The sequence below is a fragment of the Oreochromis niloticus genome, linkage group LG7 (genome assembly GCF_001858045.2).
Source record: "Oreochromis niloticus isolate F11D_XX linkage group LG7, O_niloticus_UMD_NMBU, whole genome shotgun sequence".
In the NCBI taxonomy this organism is placed as follows: Eukaryota; Metazoa; Chordata; class Actinopteri; order Cichliformes; family Cichlidae; genus Oreochromis; species Oreochromis niloticus.
The window spans coordinates 19955147-19977670 of NC_031972.2; the positions used below are offsets into that span (position 1 = coordinate 19955147).

The window sequence follows — 22524 nt, forward strand, 5'->3', positions numbered from 1 at the left end:
CACACTGCAGAAAATCTTTGTTGGCGTTTCTCAAATGAAACGAAACAGTGAGCTGTTGAAATTAATCATGATCATGTTTGTTTTTCACTTTGTTTGTGTGCAGCATGTACTCAGTCGTCTTAGAGATGTGTGCGTAGTCTCATCAGTTGCTCTGCTTTTGAATCGGTCTCATATGCCATGCGTTCGAACAGTATGGGGCCTCCTTCCTCCTTTTTGTTGGATACCTGGTACACAATGCTAATGTTTCTGCACGGCTTCGGGGCCCTTTTTTTGAGATCATGATCAAGCACATCTCCAAAGTAGCCTGCATGAGGTAACACTACCAACCAGTTAGAGCACATAAATTACTGAGTGCTCCATTGATCTGTAGTGTGACGGGGAGTCGTAGTGATGGTGAACTCCCTTGAACTCACCCTCTAGCATGCCTGCAGCTTTAGGGAAAGCCCTGACATTATGTTTTATTGCTTTGATGGTTATATTGGCATTTTGGTGCCTTTTAGAAGATGGCTGAGCTACAACCTTTTTTTTTTCTTTTTTCATCCACCTGTAAATGAAGTAGCACAAGGAGATGCCAGAAGATGATCTCATCTATTAATATCTCACTACCCGCTACCCTGGAATGGGAGGTGGCTAGTGTCACAGCACTCACTCCTCTATCATAGAAGTCACAGTGCATCTATGATATCACAGTGTAAGCATGGTGATAGTGTCACAGTGTTAATGCTAGTGTGATGTTCCTGCCTTCTGGTAATTGGGAACGGTGGGTATGAAAAGGTCACTCTCTTTTTGACTCTGTGTGTGTGTGTGTGTGTGTGTGTGTGTGTGTGTGTGTGTGTGTGTGTGCCCCTTTGCTGTTACACCTTTATGAGACTTACACTGAGTACTGAACAATTTTGCAACGTGAGGGCATTTTCACCAGTCCTTACTCTGTCAAATGTAAGACTATAGTTTTACTGGCTATCTCCTGGAGTTCATTTCAGGGAACTGTCAAAGGTAAATGAAAAATTGACTGATATAAGATGTGTGTCTGTGTGTGATCTAATGTGGAGGAAACCAGTGGAGGAAACTGGTTGAGGGGGTGGCCTGGGTGGGAGGTGAGGAGGGGGGATGGGATAAGCATAGCTGGACAGTAAGCCCATGTTCCAAAAGATAATTGCATTTCTCTCACCTGTTACCCTTTACAGGCCTTAAAGAGCGCCACAATGAGCTCATATTGGTGTGCTGGAAAGGGCGATGTCATCGATAACTGGTGTCGCTGTGACCTGAGTGCCTTCAGCAAAGATGGCCTGCCTAACTGCAGTCCCCTCAGGCAGCCGATGTAAGTGTGAGGTGACACCATGACACTTTGGAATCCATGCACATACACAAGAGAGGTTTTATGGATGCATGCACCAGTGCACTGCAGGGACACTTATACGCACATGGATATGCGCACACATACACACTTACCTGTCTCTCTCGACTCCAGGGGCACTTGAGAAAGCTGTAGACATAAGCACAGTCCCTGAAGTTCTAATAACTGTCAGTCGGCCCTTACACTTCCCTGACAAGAACATGCTCTCATTCAGGGTGTCCTAATAATACCCCTGAGCCTTTTGTGAGTCATCCGCCCAAGCGATTGTTGCCTTAAAAAATCTTTAAAAAGAAACAGGAAGTTTAAAGGGCAAGACTTCAGATGATAAATCAACTAAACTCATAAATAAATCATAACTAAAAAAATGAACAAACTGGATTTATTTTATTTTTAATTTGCATAATTAAAGCTGTAAATTCTATTATGGCACACATCATTAATGCATTCAAAAGAATTGTCCTTATTATAGTGTAGTTGACACAGAGGATTATAAAGTCCAAGTCCAAGAAACTGACAACATAAGATCATATTTCCCTACCCTCCTAATGCATGGATGCCCAAAGGCTGGAAGAGCAGCAGCAGGAGCAAAAACAGAATAGGTGCAAGTGATAACAGATATTGCAATCATTAAGCCAAGCATAGGCCCCCAATAAACCAGCTACCTATACAATGCGTACCTCACCTATAAGAGCTAGGATAGGATCCAACCCCCTCTGCATCCCTGAACTTGATAAGTGTTTAAGAAAATGGGTGCATGGATAAAAGACAAACACAGAATGAAAAGAGGCCCTGGGGGTGCGGGTAGGCTGCAAAGCAGCTTGCACTTACACAATTGTAAGTATCCTAAAGCACTGAAAGTAGTTTTCGCTGAATTAGAAGTTTTTCTAAATACATTTTTCAGAATTTTAGCTTATGTGTATAAATGGCATGCAGGTAACTGACTGGTCCTCTTTCTGACTTTTTTAAGTTTTACTGGACCATTTAATTCAGTTCCATCCTTCATTAACAGCTGTTCCTTTTGTAATGATTGTGCAGGGAAACCTGCAGTTTAGTACCATTCCTGTGGGCCCAAATGTTACAATATATGCTGACCCTTGACTTTTAAGCCAAGAAGCAAAAGCCTTTAAAGCAATAGATAGCAACTGATATCGAAATCAGACTCTAGTTTATTTTGCACAGATGTTTTAGAAGTACTCTGAGATGCGTAAACCTTTTGCCTGTTTTCTTAGTATTTTGTTTGTGAATTGTGGTTGTTGACTTACTTGATGCCACAAACAGAGTTTTGGTTTCTGTAACTCTACGACCTGACAAAAAAAAAAAACATAGTCACTGCAGCTGCCAAAATCTCCAACTCTGGATAGTGGTAGACACATTAAGAACCTGAAATAAGTATCATTATTGTGTGTGAGGATAAAACCGAGCATCAAAACAGCTAACCTCTTTCATGGCATTGTCACAGACACAGCTGGAGAGCAGACAAAAATTGAAATGTTGTTCTTTTATCTCTTTTGAGGGATTAAAGGGGGAAAACTACACATGGAAAGCTGCTGGAGCACATGTGGCTTTGGAATGCTGTTTTGTTCCAAGTCTCTGTTTGCTATTCTGTTGTCAGATGACATATAGCTGGAGGTGGTGCACTTTCTAGTCCAACACAATAACAACAACACGTGGGATTCCCACTTATCCATTTGAGATTTATGACCATGCTTTCAGCATAAAGCATACGCTGATACAGTCCAATGTGAAACTCCAGATGAGGATGCCAAATAGTTGTGGAAGCATTTTATCTCATTGTTCATATATGTCTTTTTTTATATATATCTCGTATTCTCTGTATTGTTTAGTTTGCGCCTATCCCCTTACCTGGAGCCCTCAAGCACAATGGTCGCCCTGGAGTGGATGGATGTGGAGCCTCTGATTGGCTGCAAAGTTTCTGACTACATCATCCAGCACAAACGAGTGGAGGATCCCTCAGAGGCAGAGATCTACACAGGTAGAGAAGCTTAAATTGGCTAAAAGCATCTTTTTAATTAAGCTTACTTATTGTTGGTCTTTGGTCCACATATATTCGTAGCAACATATAAAAGTACAAATAGTCACATTCACAAACACAAAAGCTGAGAATAAGAAATTGATATTGATATTGATTCTATAATAAATAAAGTATCTGTTATGCATTGAGTTAGAAACCTAACCTTTATGTTAGGACATCTGAGATGGGATTGGGCTTGCAGGAAAAGCAATTACTCACATCAGGTGATGTACTGCTGGAACACTGATGAGCCATGCTTCAGGTCAAGCTGGAGTGAGAGACTACTTTCTTTTCAAAATGGTGATGAAGCGATGTCGGAAAGGAAGATGAGAGATTTCACTGACAGATACAAGAATAAAGATGTTTAATGAGTTGATTAGAAGACTCAAATAAGAAGAATTAAAGTTACATTTGCGGTGAATGAGTTTAAAGCTTTTGTCTGGATACAGAACAGGCGTGGGAGTTCAGACTGAGGATGGGAGAAAATGACGTAGGGCAATTTATCAGGGACGTAAATGGTACTGACCGCTGCACTGTGGGGATAGGGGAATGGTCATGGCTGTGACGGGAGGTGGGGTGAGTCAGGGAAAAGGGCAAGATTTAATAATATTGGAGAAATGAGATGGTCTGGAAGAAGCTGGCTTTAGACATTGGGATGCACGGACAGGCCATCCATCACCCAGGGGAGGAGCTGATGAAGCGTGGGCACCAGAGAAAGAGAGGGCACAGATAGCTAGACAGAGGCATGCTGGCAGAGGTGAGGTACGGAGGGGCAGATGGTGTGGGTGACTCACTTTGCTATGTGCCAGTCACCACTCTAATTCACGTTATAACAGAGAACAATACAGATTGAAATCATTGTCTTTGTCTTTTGTCTTTTTAACTTTATTCTGTGTGTTTTTTTCTTTCTGAACTTTCTTTAAAAATAAACCCAAATAGGAGTTTGGTGACAAGCAGTGCACTGACATGCTCTGTATGTTTACTTAATATATATGACACTTCCAATGACCCACCTTTGCCTTTGTATACCAAAACAGTGGATTTAAAATAAATCGGTGGTGTGATCAGGGTTTAACAAAAGTATCCCATCAACTTTTTAGGACTTACATTGAATGTACTATTGGAAAAATGATTAAAAAGCAGCCAGATAAGACTCGTTCTCTTTTTATTACATAAAAAAGCAAATGAATGATATGGAGTCATTTCCAAGCATTCAGTTTGCATTTGGTAGCTTTTCACTAGAACTCTTAATAAAGACATGTCAATACAAGTGAAGGAGACCATCATTAGGCTGAAAAAAAAAAACCTGTCAGAGAACTTTAGGGGTAGCCAAATCAACAGCCTAGTACATCCAGTGCGCTGGCTCGCTCTGCAGTGTCACCACAGCAGACAGCTAGTGGATCATTGCATAATTCTTTCCTTGGTTAAGAAAAACATCTTCACAACTCCTCACAACTTTAGCAAAGTCAAGAAAACCCTCAAGAAGACATCAATGTCAAAGTCTACAATCAAGAAATAAAACAAATACAGAGGGTTTACGACAATGTACAAACCGCTGATTACACTCAAAAGCAGAAAGACCGGATTTGACTTTTCTAACCGAGTCTGCCAAGTTCAGGGAGGAAAAAAAAATATATTTAAAAAATGTTAAAACAATCTTTGGACATATGAAATCAAGATTAACTTGTTACAAAATGACGGGAAAAGAAAAGTATGGAGAAGAAAAGAAACAGCTCATTAGCTGAAGCATGTCACATTATCTGTCAAACATGATGCAGGCGATGTTATGGCATGGGCATGTATAGCAGACGGTGGAACCAAGCCACTCGTTTTTAATAATGACGTGATTGCTGATAGAAGTAGCAGGATGAATTGCGAAGTGTAGAGAGATATAATCTCTGCTCAGATTCAGCCCCATTCTGCAAAACTGATCAGGCGGCGCAAATGGATAGCGTCCCAAAGCGTACTGCTAAAGCAGCCCAAGAGTTTCTCAACGCAAAGTTATGTGATATTCTTCATTGCTCAAGTCAGTCAACTGATCTCAACCCAATAGAGCAAGTTTTGCAGTAGAAAAGCTCTGGAATCCTCTCAAGACAGGAGATGCAGCGTTTGATGATGTCCAGGGGTTCAAGGCTGCGTGCTGTTACTGACTGCAAATGATTTATTTAAAATGATGTTAGGCCAATTACACGTCGAGCCTCTAAAAATGACGGACTGTATAGCTGTACTTCCTAAACAGTTAAAGCAATACGTTTGTCAAATCCCTTGAATTAATGCTAAAATCCAGCACTTCAATCACACCTTGATTAATTTGATTTAAAACCCGCTGTGATGGTGTACAGAGGCAAAATTACAAAATTGGTTTCATTGTGCAAATAGTTATGGACCTAACTGTAAAGGCTGCCTCTTAAAATCAAGAGATCCAGTTCTCTGAGCTCAACAAATAAAGGAGCATATTTTTCAAGAACTGCCGTTTTCTCAAACATATGTATTTTGAAGTTATTGGACTTAGTGCTAGTTTTTTTATTTAAGAAGAATTTCAGAAGCATTTGCTGGGAAACAAATTGTGAAACCAAAAGCTGAAATTAAAAAAACGTCTAGCTGAGCACTATACAATGCTCACCTTGTGTATAAAAAACGTAATATGTTTTAAAGCCGAGCCATTCCTCAGTGCTATTTTTTTCTCAGCTCCTCCTGCCTTTCACAGACAAATGCACATAGACAGATTTCCTTATGGCAGCTGCCACTAAGGCCAGCCTTCGTTGGCCGAGCAGCAGTTTGGGGGATAAACCTTTTGCTTCAGGGCATGTTGGTGGTTTTCTGGAAACAAGTGTTTCTGCTTGATTTTCCCCGTTCACATTTTCCGAGACTGTGTGACGATATGAACCACTGAGCTCGTAGTCAAGCTTCTCCAACATCTTAGGGTGGGTACACTCTAGGATTATTCGGCTGAATTACAGTAAAACCATGTTTGACCATTCTAGGGAAAAATCCTGATCCAAAGCTTAAGTCAGGGATGACAGTTGGCACTATAAAGCAGTGTGAGATGATATTCACTTTTCATGTGTTAAAGAGGGAATATTATGGAAGATGTGACTTTTTGTATTTTTATATTTGAATGTTGAATAAGAGACTAGTTTATTATAAAAGTGCTCTTTGATGCATTTGGCTCTCCCGTGATAAATTACAGGACACCTATGGTGTTCAGAAATGTAAACATAAAACATACAAATAACAGTTGTTTCTCAGTATTACTGGAAACAAAAAGCTAGATAAAACACTAATAACAATGTATGGTAGAGAGGGATGAGTATGACCGCATCCTACTTCATCAGTAGTAATAGCAGTACCTTCATCCAAGAGATGGGGTATAGCCGAAGCCAGCGTTAATGGAACTTGAGGATGCATCTGCATCCATTCAAAGCTGAAACACTGCTACAGGCTGGCATCTGACATAGAAGAAATATAGACGGCTTCAAACAGACACTCAGCCGTGCTGAGTATGAGTCACACATCCAGAGCACACACAGCCATATGCACACTCATACAGATGGCAGACAGAAAGAGTGTGAAGATGCAGACACTTGGATGCAGGCTTTATTGGATTCACAAAGCCATGTTTCTATGTTATTGCTGTCTAGACGAGGACAGGAGAAAAGACCGTGTCCCTCTATTGTTCAGGTCACTGGAAACCAGCATGTGCAACCTGCTTTTACGTGATTTGTGATATAAATTAAAGCTGCATTCACATATTTATCTGTTAGACATCAGCAGAGTAAGTCATTCACACACCTCAGCTGAAATGTGTGGGGATAACTCTTGGGAAAAAAAAAAAAGAAGAAGAAAAAAGTCAATTCAGTCATCGCTCCAGTCATCGCTAAAGACGAAGACTCGCTTTTATTTTTCAAATGCTTTTTTCCACAAGCTGGGGTTAAATAAGCTGATTTGAATGACGTAATGTGCCACCCTTTTGGCTTAGGTTTTTCATCCTTAACAACTTCCTGCATGAATAGACGCAATCATAAAGTCCTTGAAAATCTTTACAGTGAAAGCTCTCTTCCTCCAAGCTAATATTCATAAATGTTTCTGATGTGACTCCGTCTTGCCTGGTGATGCGTATTGATTCTACACCTCAGTTACCTCATAATTGGGAAAGGGGATCTGTGTTTACTGGAAATTTCTTGTCAAAGTTTGAGTGTGTTCTTTGGAAGTGCCTTATTCAATTATAAACCCTCCATCAGTACGGTCGGTGGCGTAAGAACCAGCCACGTTAGCTCGCTGACTTCTCGTTTCTTATACCACTTCTATGCCTCTCCCTAAATTTTTTTTTCTTAGCCTGCTCTACTTGCACCATATTTGGCCGTGAATCCAGGACAAGACAATATTATTTTTACATATGGTAGGGCTGTTGTACTAACTATTATAAACAAAAAAGGCCTTAAAAATAAAAGCAGGTAACAAAATACAATGCGATGTATGAAGTCTGTCAATAGCATGTGTTCCTGCAACCTTAAAACTTTCATCGGGGCCGAGAAACAGCCAACACCTGAGTTTATTTTCACTTTTTATATATATCATTTGTTGCCATTTGTCTCCGTTCACTCCTTTTGCTCCAAGAAGCATTTATTTTGTAACGTTAGCCATTCTAACCACATCTGTACAAGCTATTAGGAACCAATTTCCTTAGCTTATCCTACTTATCAGTACTTTTTGAAAAAATTTGTCACTTTTTTTAAGGCTTCACCCTGGTCCCTCACAAATCATGAGTAGTAAGGATAGCAGATGAGCCCTTAGTGCATTTATTTTGTTGTTTATGTGGACAACGCTGTGTACTAGCAACCCTAAGGACTTAAATATAATCACGTCCATAGTAGATACCTCTGTGCTATTCTCAAAAGCCTCCAGTTTGCACGTAGTAACACGGGAAATGTTAGTGAAAAGGTTCATTTTAAGCTTGAACTTCACTATTGCTGGAACCCAGAGTTTATATTGCTACGGTAGAAGTTGGGAAACACGTGTGGTTCTAAATAACTTGAGAAGTGACACATTGCTATAGAAGTAATTTGAAATATTGTATTGTTTTTGCTCTGACTACCTATTCCAGTCAGACTATACTGGCATGCAAAAGAGAATTCTTATAGTTTTGAGAGATTACTGGGGAATCCCGTCCCCAGAATGTGTATCTGCAGTGTGTCGACAGAGACGCCGCCATGCAAAATGCATCCACAGTGATGCACTGATCAGAGTCAAAAAATACTGTTGTGGAGCATAGGGCTCTGTAGTTAATAAAATGTTCCAGTTATTATTTTCACTTCTGAAGAGTATGAAAATAAAACCTACAAGATAAAAGAAATGACAGTGCAGTACTTCATTTTGCAGTGATGCTCTTGATTTTTCTTGTGTTATAAATCTGGCCCAGCGTTTGTCTTTACAGCAGCGCACTTTCACCCTGCCAGACTGGGGTACAAGCCAAGATGGTGGAAAGAGCACCTTTGAATTATCAGTTATTTATATTTCAAGGAAATTGACAGTTAAAGCGTCAATAAATAGAACATCTTTGCAAAGTCACCTCTCAACCAGTGAGCTCTGTTTTCCATCAGGGGTTTCCAAAGAATTGTGTCACAACTTACAGATACACAACTTATGTTAAAAAACGTCTAGCTTATTTTAAAATATTAGCATGCACGCAAGTGAAGTGAGCAGTTAATAACGACTGGAACAGGGGATTCTACACTAGTGGAATGTGCCTTGTGCACAACGTCTGTTACAAAGATAAAAAGGTTTTAATGGGTATATACACAACCTCTAAACATGAACAATGATCCTGATGGGCAGTCAAATTAAAATGGATATCTCTGTGACCTCTGGTGACCACCACAGAAAGCAATTAACCGCTCATATTATCTGTTAGAAACAGAATCAAATTTGAGGGAATCCCTGAACATTAGTGGCACTTTTTGTTTTGGTCAAAACACTATTTCTGTTTTAGTCTTCCATCTGAATATGGGGTGATAGCGCCAATAAAATCCGTTAGTATAATATGACTAAGGGTAAACTAATATAGGGAATAGACCTCTTCCCTCTAAGTATTATTTACTCCCCTGATGAGGAATGGATGTGTTTAAATCATTGACTTCAGACTCAGGCTCATGCCTCTAGATGGCACACCAATGCAGAGGCAGTGTTCACAAAGAAGCTAGTTCGGCAGTCAGCACAGCACCAATGGGTCAAACCAGATGTGAAAAATAAGATAATCACAGATCGTAAGAGATTTTGCAAAAAGCATTAAAACACTAGAAAGTCTAGTTTTAATACAACCAAAAGTTGGCTCAGTGATAGAGTGACAGAGAATTAGTATACTGTTTACTCTATACTGAAGGCACATCCATTTTAACTTGTGCCTAAAGTAATGGTAAAGTAATTAAGGTGATACTTTTGTAATATTTGTATTTGGTATTCATAAGAAAGCTAAGGATGGTAAGGAACTGACCTGGTTTCATTTAAGCTATGTGGCACCACAGCCCGAAACTCAGCTTGCTAAACCTTTTTTTTTTTTTTTTTGCAAAATGATGCAAGACAATGTTTTGAAAGTGTGGGAATAAATAGTGACATACTTGCAATATGATGTTCTTGTTTCTCAGCTATGTTTCTTGTCGATCTCCCTGGGAGTTCTTTTAAAAAAAAGTGAAGCACAAACAATGAAGGGAAAAGCAAAATCTTACTAGTGCCTCTTTTTTGGCTAAACACAGACAGTTTGGTTTCCATCATCACATTTGTACCATTCCTGCATTATCTTCTCAGCTGCTAATTTCAGTGGCTTGTCCTTAAATCACAGTTGTGCTGATGTGACACTTTTTTTGTGAGCGCATTCATCAGCGTAGCACTGTGCTTCCCGCAACCCTCGCACAAATGCACACACACTTGGTGCTAATTAAAAACCTGTGAGTCTGTGTGTTGCGTCACTGCTGTGTGACACCTGATTTTGTGGCATGAAAAAAAAAATCTCAGAGGGCATGGCAGACTGGAACAATTACAGGACTGACAGGAACACAAAAAAAAAAACAGAAAATGTGGAAAGTCTCTCTGAGAGACACAGATGCAAAAAAGAGAAGACAATGAGGAAAGAATAAGACAGAACACAAGTTGGAGGAGAGAGAAACCAGACAGCAGCAGGACTGAGAGTTACACAGCAATGATGTCACCTCACGCTGGCATTGTTGGACTCAGAAATGGATTAGCCATTTGATCTTTGCCCTTATTTTAGTTCCAGTTTCCTCCTTCCAGCTTAACCAGCCAGCTTATTGGGATAAATAACATGGAGATGCTCCACGGCTTTGCTTACATCTATTATCACATGTCTCATACTTCTACATACCTATCCTCTTTCCTCATGTCGCCCTTTTTTATGCGATCAGAGCCAGCGGTATCCCCCTCCCCTGTTTATGTAACAGCTCCATCATTGGTTGAGACCAAGAATGCACCCCAATGCGTCGATAAGCCCTCATTCAAAGAGATTGAATTATATGGAGATAAAGGGTGTCCTTGAGCATGGTTGCAGATAACAGATTGGAGTGACACAGCTGACTCTCTTTGTTTTGTTAATTAAAGATGACCTCATCGCTAAAAATGGACGCTGTGCACCTCCTCGTCACGAGCTTCGCCATCAGCAGATTGTAGATTGCAGGCAGGGGGCCAAGGGCTTTCTGCAGTCCCTTTCCCTTTTTGCTTCCTTTCCCATTTTGCCTCTTCACACACATATTGTTAGTCTCTCTGTCTTCGCCACAGGTCTCTCCATCTCTCATTAATTACAACAATCATTCAATGTCCCCAAACTCTCGCTAATGGAAGTGCACTGGAATTATGGAATTATTACTAAGACAAGATAAGGATGCTGCCTCTCAGTTCCTTCCTTTTCATTCATCATTGTTTGTTGCAGCCTGTTTTGTCCCCATTATTTATAATGAGATATTTGTCTGTTTGACACAGTTTGTGCCTGGGCTTGATCTTTGTTGAATTTGGTGGCGGCTAAAAATCAATTTTAAAATGCATTTATGCATTAAATTAGGATTGATTGGTTGTTTTGCAAATTTGGGGCATTGCAGGCACAAAATGGTAGAAATAAATATGCACTCTCAATAGAAACCCATGCTTATCAAGGAAAGACTACCAGCAAGCCTGCTGAGAATTGCTTGCAGCTATTATAATCACTGACTGGACATTTTGGTTACCATTGTGTTTGTGCTCCCAAATACAGTCAAGATACAGACACTGAGTCTGTTTATATTTACATGTAAATTTACAGGTAAACTTACATCGTTTACAGTATGCATTATATAAATTTGATATAAAACACTTTATAATCGTGTTATATATTCTTTATACAAAGGCTTGTTTTAAATCAGTGTTGTAATAGTTATATATGCGTTATTTCAATATTAGCACAATGACAGGGAAATGCTGATTTAGGTGGGCAAGTTTTTGTTGGACTGTATGGTGTTATATATAGAAGAGACACAGTAGAAAGCTAACATTCTGAGAAAGAGGAGCATGCATCATGGTTTTGATTCCGATCTGACAACTAAAGAATATTGTTAAAGAGAAAGGCAAGATAACTACTTAAGGGAAGGAAAGCTCAACGACCTGGAACAATAAACAACCACGAAATGTTTAATCTACACACCGAACTTATGCAGATGAAATGGCTGGAAGTAGAGCTGAGGGTGCCATGATGCAAGAGCTGAAAAAAAAGAAAGAAATGGCAACTTATTAAGTCCTTTTAAAGCAAGAAAATTGCAATTAAATGTATCACTGTAGTAGCCAACACATCCCACCCTGAATAGACACCAAAACAATTCCTGTTAGGGTTGTTAATAGCACAAGACTGAGCTACTAAGACAAGTGAAGAACCTGAGCGGGATGAACATCTCAAAAAAAAGAAGAACACTGCTATTGGCAGACAAAGATAATGAAACAAAATAAGATACACTAATCATGGAAAATAAATTGTTAAAGCGATGATACAAATAAATGGAACCCCTGAGGAAGCCAAAGTAGTGATGGTAAATAACTCAGTCTTGGACTTGGATCAATGCCAGTGACATCATGGGATATTTATATCTGGGAAATTGGATGTCAGTGGCTTGTGTGAATATTAGTTGTGATTGTGTAGAGGAGTAAATCAAAATTATTATGTTTACTTTGTTGTTCCCTATTAATTCCACACATTGTGTACGTTTAGCAGTACAGGGACACATACAAAGCAAATACTGATCCAGTTTATGTGCTATAAAAGAAAGTTATAAGAATTATAAATAGATCAGGCCAGTATCATTCAAACACTTACACATGAAACTCACACATTAAGCTTCATTCACAATAGTAAATGTTCCCTCATTTTTTTTTTCATTGCCCGTGTTGTCTTTTGAGAATAAAAAGTAAAAAAAGAAAAAAAAAAGGTCAAAATTCTCATTCATCTCTACTTTTTGTTGAAACTTCATTATAAAAATATTTCCATTTTGTATGTATACTCAGTCAAATCTAACTAAGCGTGAATGTCCAGAAACACAATGCCTGTGCTGGCCACTGTGTTAGCTGACACAAGTGGTTTTAGTTTAATGCCTCGCTACACAAGTCTCCTCACAGTGTTGTACAATAGAACTAGTTGATGCCATGAGTTTACACTATTCTCCTTGTATAGCAGGTAAAGGATGACACTGCAAATCAATTCATCAAACAGTGCAGCACAACAGTAAGATACAACCAAACAGCCTGTCAGTACTGACACCTCTTGTCTTAATTCAGATTCAGCAGGAGGGCCAAAAGGAAAAAGCAAAGCCAAAAGCAATAAAAATGACCAGACGTGGTACAGATGGCCCTACGAGGCCATTAGTCTGTAAGAAAGCAACCCCTTCTGAGCCAATTTCTTGCTATGTAGAAAAGGTAAGGTAAGGTCACTGCCTAACAGATTTTAATTCACAGGTAGTCATAGCCAGTGTCCCATATTATTCTGAAAAGGAAACAAACAAAAATAAAGAAGCTGATAAACATCCAGAGCACCAGATATTGCATATCTATAATAGCTCAAGTCAGATCAAATTTTTTCAACAGTAGGTAGTCAAGGCTTGTGTCCATGAAACAATTTTCAGTTTGCATGCCACTTTGTCATCTAGCTGTAACCTCATTTGACCTTCTCCCTATAAGAGCTGCCTTTAATAGAACTGTATAACTATGGCAAGCAGGATGACAGTGCAATTAAACATTTAAATTAATCCTTAAGGATGATCAAATAATTAATTAATCGGTTTTGTCATTACATCTGCTAAACTTGTTTCTTCATGCTTTCATTCATACCCATATGTTATTTTACATTTAAATATGATATCTTATCTTTGATTAAACGATGGCCTGGGTAAAAACTCAATTATTATTAGCTGAAGGGAAGTTGATTAATTTCAGATAACTGCAAAACTCTGACGTAATGCTCTTTTTACTCTTGCAAATGAATGTGTTATCAAGATGTAAGCATTCCACTGAGTTTGTCCATAGGATTAGTTCCTGCTCAGGAACAATATGTCATCTCAACAGCCAATACTTTCAAGAAATAACTTAAATGAGGAAGAAAAAGTTCAGCGAATAGTGTGTTGTGCAGATTATATTCACTTTGACAAAGCAACACTGTGATTGTAGAAAACATGAATCATATTGAGCAACAATTCCAGTAAAATGAAACGTCACCAGTCTCATTAAAAAAAAAAAAGGAAAAAAGAATTGCATCTGAGATGGTGCAGCTTCCTCAGTGAGGGAAACCAGGACCCGCTCTTGGAGCCAGATCAGGAAGACAAGCTTGCTAACAGCTTTTTTTATCTGTTTAAAAATATTTTTTTAAAAAGGTAGTGTGTTAGGTGGAGTGGTACCAACTAATTATATTTGGGCTCACCTCTACACAAGGGTTCTGGAACCAAACCGCTGAGGGGGGCTGGACTCTATCCTTATCCAGATTTTGCATATAATGAGAGGCACCAGGGAGTTTGTGGGGATACTAACAAGCCCCTGGCTGGCTGAGCGCTGCAGTCATGGAATTTGCACTACAGAGTGAGAGGGTCACCTCTGCATGACTGAGTCACAGAGAGCAAGGCTCTGGATGGCAAGGCGATTCTGGATGAGATCTTGGATAGTGGACTGGAAGAGAGGTCATTTGTAGGAATGGCCTGACCTAAAGCAGAGCACAAGTTTAAATTTTACCAAAGCACCTTAGCCCATTGGTCAGTGATTAGACACAAGGTTGAAGAGATTAGCAGAGCTGACCAACTAGTGGTGAGTTGGATCAGATGGCAGGAAAGACTGCTGGACAGAAATGGTAAACCCTGCAGTTACTGAACAGTTAATTGCATCCCAAGGGAGATGGGGGACATAGAATCTGAGTTGGCCATCTTCAAAGACTCAGTTGCAGAAACACTCATTTAGGAGCTGTGGTCAGAAGGTCATAGTTGCCTGCCATAGAAGGCAACCATCTGTTGGGAAGAAGGCTGGTTGGTCTGGAGGACTCCTGAAGCAGTAGTTAAATACTGGCCAGAAGGAATGCAGTTATTGTGGTGGCACCCAAATATGGAGGAGACGCTGGAGCAGGTCACACTTAGTTAGTTAGTTAGTTAGTTAGTTAAATTTTATAGTATATGCAGAACAAATTGGGGAAGCTTGCCTTCAAGACCTTGAAAAGGACAAAATCATTGACCGCCTCAAATATCACCGCCTTTTCCAGGGGATGCCATGGCACAACACAGAAGAGCTACCTCATCAGGCCAGGACTCTGTAGTCTATTTACACCTACAGGCCAGTGGACACTCTTTCAATGATGAGGATGTACACATCCTGGACAGGGAAGAACGCTGGTTTGAGCGCGGAGTCAAGGAGGCCATTTACGTGAAGAGGGAAAGACCATCTCTGAATCGAGGAGGGGGCCTAAGGGTACATCTTTCACCATCTTACAATGCTGTGATTGCAGCCATTCCCCAACTCTCTGTGAATGGTACTCATGGCCATTGATCAGTGTTCTTTGATCAGTGGGTTTTGGTAAGTGGTTGTTGATCAATGGTCATGAGAATTTACATAATTATGATTAAGGAACTGACCTCACAGCCCATTGTTCCTTCAGTGGGCTGGTTTCAGTCATTATGCAAATGTACTGTTTATAAGGCCAAAGGAGTTTGCAAAGAAAAGCGTCTGGACTTCTTTAAGTTGCTTGAAGACGTTTCACCTCTCATCCGAGAAGCTTCTTCAGTTCTAAGGTCAAATGGCCGAGAGTCCCAGATTTGAACCCAGTGGGAGTATCCCCCCAAGGAGGGACAAAGGACCCCCCTCGTGAAACGTCTTCAAGCAACTTAAAGAAGTCCAGACGCTTTTCTTTGCAAACTCCTTTGACTACGATGACCTGGATGACTGAGAACCTTCACAGACCTACTGTTTATAAGGTTTGGGGAAACCTGCAGTCAGCTGAGACTGAAGAAGTCACTTGGATGATTGACGAAACGTTTCTCCCACAAAACGCTACGTCCAGATGAACAGATTCAACTTTTGGAGATAGCTGTCTTCATTAAGAAACAAACCCGTAGAGTGCCATTGGAGTCATAAATGTGACTCTTGTTTATTGAGACCTGTATGGCTCATTCCTGTCCTCAGATGCAGTAAACTGGAGGCTATCGAGATATGAATTTTGGGTCATGTCGCCCAGCTCTAGTAATGGCTAAAGCAGTTTCACAGTGCATGAATTAGGAACTGTAAGTGAAAGGCTATGTCTGCCATAACAGAATGGCAAGTTTGGTTTAAAGACAGAATACCCCCACATGTGCACACATTTCCACATTCAAGTTCAGAAGATGCACATAAACGTGAATATGAATACAGTCCACAGTACATGTGTAGATTTTCTCTGCATACACATTTACTCTTTTATAATACCACAGTTGTGTTTTTGTGTGCTGCAGTTATTTTTGTTATTGTGTCTTCCACTTGCTGCTACTTATGCACCTCATGCTTTCCGTGAAGGAAGGACCTCTTTGATTCTCTTTTCCTCTTTTGCCCTCCCTACCTCCTCCTTTTTGTGTTTTGTTACGTGCCAAGGTTTTCCGAGAGGGGTATTCCTTGTTTTGTTTTGTTTTTTCAGAGACTTTGCACCAGCCTGGGTCAGGAACTTTTTCTGTTGTGGCGCAGCAAAGCTCTTTGAGACATTGTATATGATATCGGTCTGTACAAATAAACTTATCTTGACTTGTTTGCAACTACATCATAGTTACAAGGCCAGGATGTGTTTGAATCAGAGTGGTTCTCTTGTACACTGTCAGTCAGCCCAAGTCGTCACTTTCCCATGATTTGCTGTTATTTGTTCTTTTCTCTGCTTACTAAAAAGGTCACCTGGCATTTACCATGAGGTTTTAATCGCCATGTAAGCTGGAGAACACGCAAAATGGCTTTTACCGTAATAGAATTTCAGGGGCCTTAATTTTTGCCAGCTGTGAGCTGTTTGGCTTCGGTATTGACAGAAATGTTGACGGACCACAGGCCTACCCATGAGGAACCCTCATAACAATAAATGCTGCTTCTGGGTGTGCTCACATATCTTATTCTATTGTTAATGGATTGGATTTTGATTATCTTGACCTAATTCTGATATGAAATCACTTACAAGATATCCCCTTTTAAGCTATCACATTTGAAAGTCTTGAGTAGAAATGAAAAACACGCATAGACACAGCCAAACATGTGTGCCAATATGTGTGCCAATAGCTTGTAAAAAAAACTTCCACTTTAGCAGTTGAGTCATACATCATTTTGCACGTGTGAACATATTCAGTTAATCACCCCATTCTCCACTCCTAGGGATGCATACAGACACAAACCCTCCTCACGTTTCCTCTCCTGTGATACCAGATGGAAATAGACATGCACATCCTCTCCATACTCTCTAAAACAGAAGATTGTAAGCATGGGGTACCAAAGTACACATGCTTGCCCCCAGTCCTGCACTATGTGTTATGGCAGTGAATGAATTATTCTTCTTGTAGATTTTGGTAATGATCTGCACAAAACTTATGTTGATATTGTGAGGCCAAGTTCTAAAACACAAATCTGTATTTTAAGTTCTCTTCAACCCTTTGGTAAGTGGACTGGTATTTATATGGTACGTTTCTGCTCTTACTGATGCTCAAAGCATGTTAGAAGGAATTTAGAGTTGCTTTCAGGGTACAGATCAGGCACGGTAATCTGTCTTTATTATTCTGAACAAAAACTGAATGCTTTCAATTTTTGTTAGCTCTGCTTTTTTATAGTCGCATGCTGTGAGCAATATTTCAAAGTACTCCTCATCACTCTCAAGGTGCCAGAACTGTCAGTGTTCCTATGAAGGATCAGTCTAAAGGACTGGGTTGTGTTGTGCTGCATAAATTGTATTGTAAATTGATATGGAAAGAGGGTAGTCTCATTGGTTTAATAATTTGTTGTAAGAATAATTAAAATATTTATTAGTTATTTAATAGTTATGTTAGTACCCACTATGGTTTTTGGTGACTCTTTGAATTGATAATTGTATAGTAATTTTTCTTTTTGATCAGCTAATTAATACCAAATGCTGCTATTTAAATATACGTACTGTACCGTATGTCCAATAATACCTAACTAAATCACTAATTAACGAAAACCGAGCACATCCTTAGACTGTCCAAGGAAGCCAGTGTAGCTGGAGGGAACACATGCAGGCACAGGGAGAACTTCAAGTGTTTATTATAACTGTTAAGGAAACCTGCTCGTGCTTCTCTAATACAAGATAAGTGAGTTATGAATTGATGGCAGTTACTGGGTAATCTACTACAGCTTGCCAGATGTATCTCTTTCATTTAATCCTTTTATCTATTTTTACTTGTCACTACTTAATTTATGCAAAAATCATGTCCTAGAAGGTTTGTGTGAATACGCTATTTCAAATCTTCAGAGATATTCTTGTCTGCCAAGTTTTTGAAAGTGCCGTTTAAAACAAACAAACAAAACCCCCCACTAATTTTGTCTTAGCAATAAACAATAACTTACTTGTCAGAGACTAAGCTCTCAGTTTGTCAGTAGCCCTGTCACTTGATTTTTGCAAGTCAGAATAATAATAATAAAAATAAAAATGACAAATCTCCCCAACTTCTCCAAAAACTTCTGAAGTATACTTTAGTCGCGTTTCAACTTTTTGATTTATCCTGATCATCAAAACATCCCCTGACGACATCATTCTTCTCCTCGACCACGTCCAAAATCATAAAACATAATCATAAAACTCACTGCCTTTTTTCTTGTACACCCTCGCTCTTTACTAGTTCTCTCCTGACCTTTTTTATTTTTTTTATTTTACTGAACATTTGTGCATGCTGTGTTTTTTTTGTATTATTATTATTTTTTTTATTTTAGACTCTGTGATGTTCAGTTGGTTTTTTTTATTGTTGAAAGTTGCTTAAGGTAAAAGATAAAGTTTAATTTCTATTTGAACTGTGTGCTACACGACACACCACCAACATCCCTGAGATGTTGTTTTGAACAAAACTGATACCAGTAATCACAACTTACTTCCAGCCTTATGTGGGTTTTAACAACAATATAAATTAATACAGTTTTAGAGTGATGTTTAGAAAGGTAAGACCTTTGGAGGAGTAATCCTGTAATAGTGCTGGAATGTGTTTGGGGGCAACCTGCTATACACAGAGCTCTTTCTGTGAAAAGGTCAAATCATTCATTCGTGCAGTTCTTTTTCCTCTTCCTTGCAACCTTTTCTTGCCATCCCCTTGTGCCCCACCAGCCAGACTCTCTGTGTTTATAATTTGGCACACGTATCATAAGCTAAAATTAAGCTGCCCTTTACCTCATGTAGAAATAGTTTAAAATCCAACTATTTGAGAGCTTTTAAACCACAGTAGTTTGACAGGTCTCGCTTTTTTCCATCACCCCCATGAGTACTGGAAACTGATGTTGTGTATGCCTGTGTCTAAATGAACAATGGTGCATTGCTTTTCTTGCACAGATTGTAAAGTAAGCTGTTTTTTGAGACACCACTGTGTTCAGGGAGGTGTCAGTGTAATAGTAGCATGTACAATAAGTCAAAAAGTGTATGAAATCCTGTTCTTTTTACAGTTCTGTAATGTAATGTGAATGGGTTCCTGACAGTAAAAAGTCCCATTTATTATGGCCTCGGCTTGAGCAGGCAGACGTGAAACAACACAATTCAAATTGCACAGTTACACGAGCTCCATGCCTAAATGTAGAAATCCATTCATGACTAAGCTCGTGTTTTGCACTGTTGTTTTTCTTATGTTAAAACATGTGGTGGAACCAAAACATGTGGGATTGTTTCGCAATAGATGGAACAATAGATAAAATGCAATGTTGAAAGATACGTTAGCAATTGTTCATTTTTTCCCCCCTCAAAATATTTAATAGTAAAACAGGCCAAATAACATATCCAAAGTGACCTTTTTGTAAGAACCTTTCTTTGGTTCAGACTTCAGTTCATGCTTTTATTGTTTTCCCTTTCTTTCCAATGTTATCTCTTTATAAGGTGAGGTCCTGAGCTTGATGGATGATCTGTTTTCTGGTTTGGGTTCATCCTGTGTTGTTGCTGGGAGGAGGAGTGGAGACCATCCCCACTCTGTGCTATATTCAGTGGTCTTCAAGTGCCTGGAACCTGACAGCCTCTACAAGTAAGTCTCTTCTTTGCCCTCTGCCTCATTGAACTACACCAAGCCAATGGTGTTTGTCACTGCCTCTTAAGATCAGTGGGCAGAAACATTTTCTCTCAACGGCCCTAAAAGAATAGAAAGATCATCACCATTACAATGAAAATCAAGTTTAGATTGTTTGTTGCTCCACTATTCACCAAGAGCCAAGAGGTAGCTCCACATGTTTAATTTGGCCAAGTTCTCTTGACGGATGCCCTTCCTGACGCAGCCACAAAGGGATTTGAGTCCCATTCCAGGATCAAACTGGGGAGGTTTTGCTTGCTATGCAAATGTACAAAACACTACCCTACAATACAGGGAGTGCAGAATTATTAGGCAAATGAGTATTTTGTCCACATCATCCTCTTCATGCATGTTGTCTTACTCCAAGCTGTATAGGCTCGAAAGCCTACTACCAATTAAGCATATTAGGTGATGTGCATCTCTGTAATGAGAAGGGGTGTGGTCTAATGACATCAACACCCTATATCAGGTGTGCATAATTATTAGGCAACTTCCTTTCCTTTGGCAAAATGGGTCAAAAGAAGGACTTGACAGGCTCAGAAAAGTCAAAAATAGTGAGATATCTTGCAGAGGGATGCAGCAGTCTTAAAATTGCAAAGCTCCTGAAGCGTGATCATCGAACAATCAAGCCTTTCATTCAAAATAGTCAACAGGGTCGCAAGAAGCGTGTGGAAAAACCAAGGTGCAAAATAACTGCCCATGAACTGAGAAAAGTCAAGCGTGCAGCTGCCAAGATGCCACTTGCCACCAGTTTGGCCATATTTCAGAGCTGCAACATCACTGGAGTGCCCAAAAGCACAAGGTGTGCAATACTCAGAGACATGGCCAAGGTAAGAAAGGCTGAAAGACGACCACCACTGAACAAGACACACAAGCTGAAACGTCAAGACTGGGCCAAGAAATATCTCAAGACTGATTTTTCTAAGGTTTTATGGACTGATGAAATGAGAGTGAGTCTTGATGGGCCAGATGGATGGGCCCGTGGCTGGATTGGTAAAGGGCAGAGAGCTCCAGTCCGACTCAGACGCCAGCAAGGTGGAGGTGGAGTACTGGTTTGGGCTGGTATCATCAAAGATGAGCTTGTGGGGCCTTTTCGGGTTGAGGATGGAGTCGAGCTCAACTCCCAGTCCTACTGCCAGTTTCTGGAAGACACCTTCTTCAAGCAGTGGTACAGGAAGAAGTCTGCATCCTTCAAGAAAAACATGATTTTCATGCAGGACAATGCTCCATCACACGCGTCCAAGTACTCCACAGCGTGGCTGGCAAGAAAGGGTATAAAAGAAGAAAAACTAATGACATGGCCTCCTTGTTCACCTGATCTGAACCCCATTGAGAACCTGTGGTCCATCATCAAATGTGAGATTTACAAGGAGGGAAAACAGTACACCTCTCTGAACAGTGTCTGGGAGGCTGTGGTTGCTGCTGCACGCAATGTTGATGGTGAACAGATCAAAACACTGACAGGATCCATGGATGGCAGGCTTTTGAGTGTCCTTGCAAAGAAAGGTGGCTATATTGGTCGCTGATTTGTTTTTGTTTTGTTTTTGAATGTCAGAAATGTATATTTGTGAATGTGGAGATGTTATATTGGTTTCACTGGTAAAAATAAATAATTGAAATGGGTATATATTTGTTTTTTGTTAAGTTGCCTAATAATTATGCACAGTAATAGTCACCTGCACACACAGATATCCCCCTAAAATAGCTAAAACTAAAAACAAACTAAAAACTAATTCCAAAAACATTCAGCTTTGATATTAATGAGTTTTTTGGGTTCATTGAGAACATGGTTGTTGTTCAATAATAAAATTATTCCTCAAATATACAACTTGCCTAATAATTCTGCGCTCCCTGTACGTGTTCATTCATAGTTTGCTTGTTAATTTATTAAGATTATGTAAACAACATACAAAGTTCATTTAGCAAATAAAAGAAGAAAAAAAAAGATACAAAATAAAGCTAATATATTTCAATATTGCTTCACCTGTAGTGATTCAGTTACATATTGAAAAGGAGTGGGAAGATAACTTATGGCAAAGAGTGGAAGTTAAATCCACTCTTTGCCATAAGCTATCGGTCAATATTTAATCAGCTTCCTTACTGATATAATCTGCAGTAATAATAACAAACATATTTCTAATATAATATAGACACCACATCATATCATTATGTTTTTGTGATCCTATAACTTTACCTCCACACCAATACCTCCAGTTTTGAAAAGTTATTTGTACAATTCAATGAGCATGAATAAAATTTCCTAAACAGAGACTTTCACTGAATTTCAACATTTTCCCTTTCTTTATTACTCATGAAGATCATATCGTTATAACTCTTTTTGAACTGCTTTATGTTTGGACATTGCTTCAGCTCCA

The 22524-nt window shown here is 39.5% G+C and overlaps 1 protein-coding gene across 3 annotated transcripts in view; it reads left to right on the plus strand.

Annotated features, from left to right (window-relative positions):
* astn2 (astrotactin 2) overlaps positions 1-22524 on the plus strand; it is a 292012-nt gene that overhangs the window by 245913 nt on the left and 23575 nt on the right. For all 3 annotated transcript variants that reach the window (XM_025909010.1, XM_005459486.3, XM_003454979.4), the window contains exons 18-20: positions 1185-1318; positions 3199-3347; positions 19966-20107. In XM_025909010.1, coding sequence (XP_025764795.1) covers positions 1185-1318; positions 3199-3347; positions 19966-20107 — 425 coding nt within the window. The remainder of the gene's footprint in view (positions 1-1184; positions 1319-3198; positions 3348-19965; positions 20108-22524) is intronic.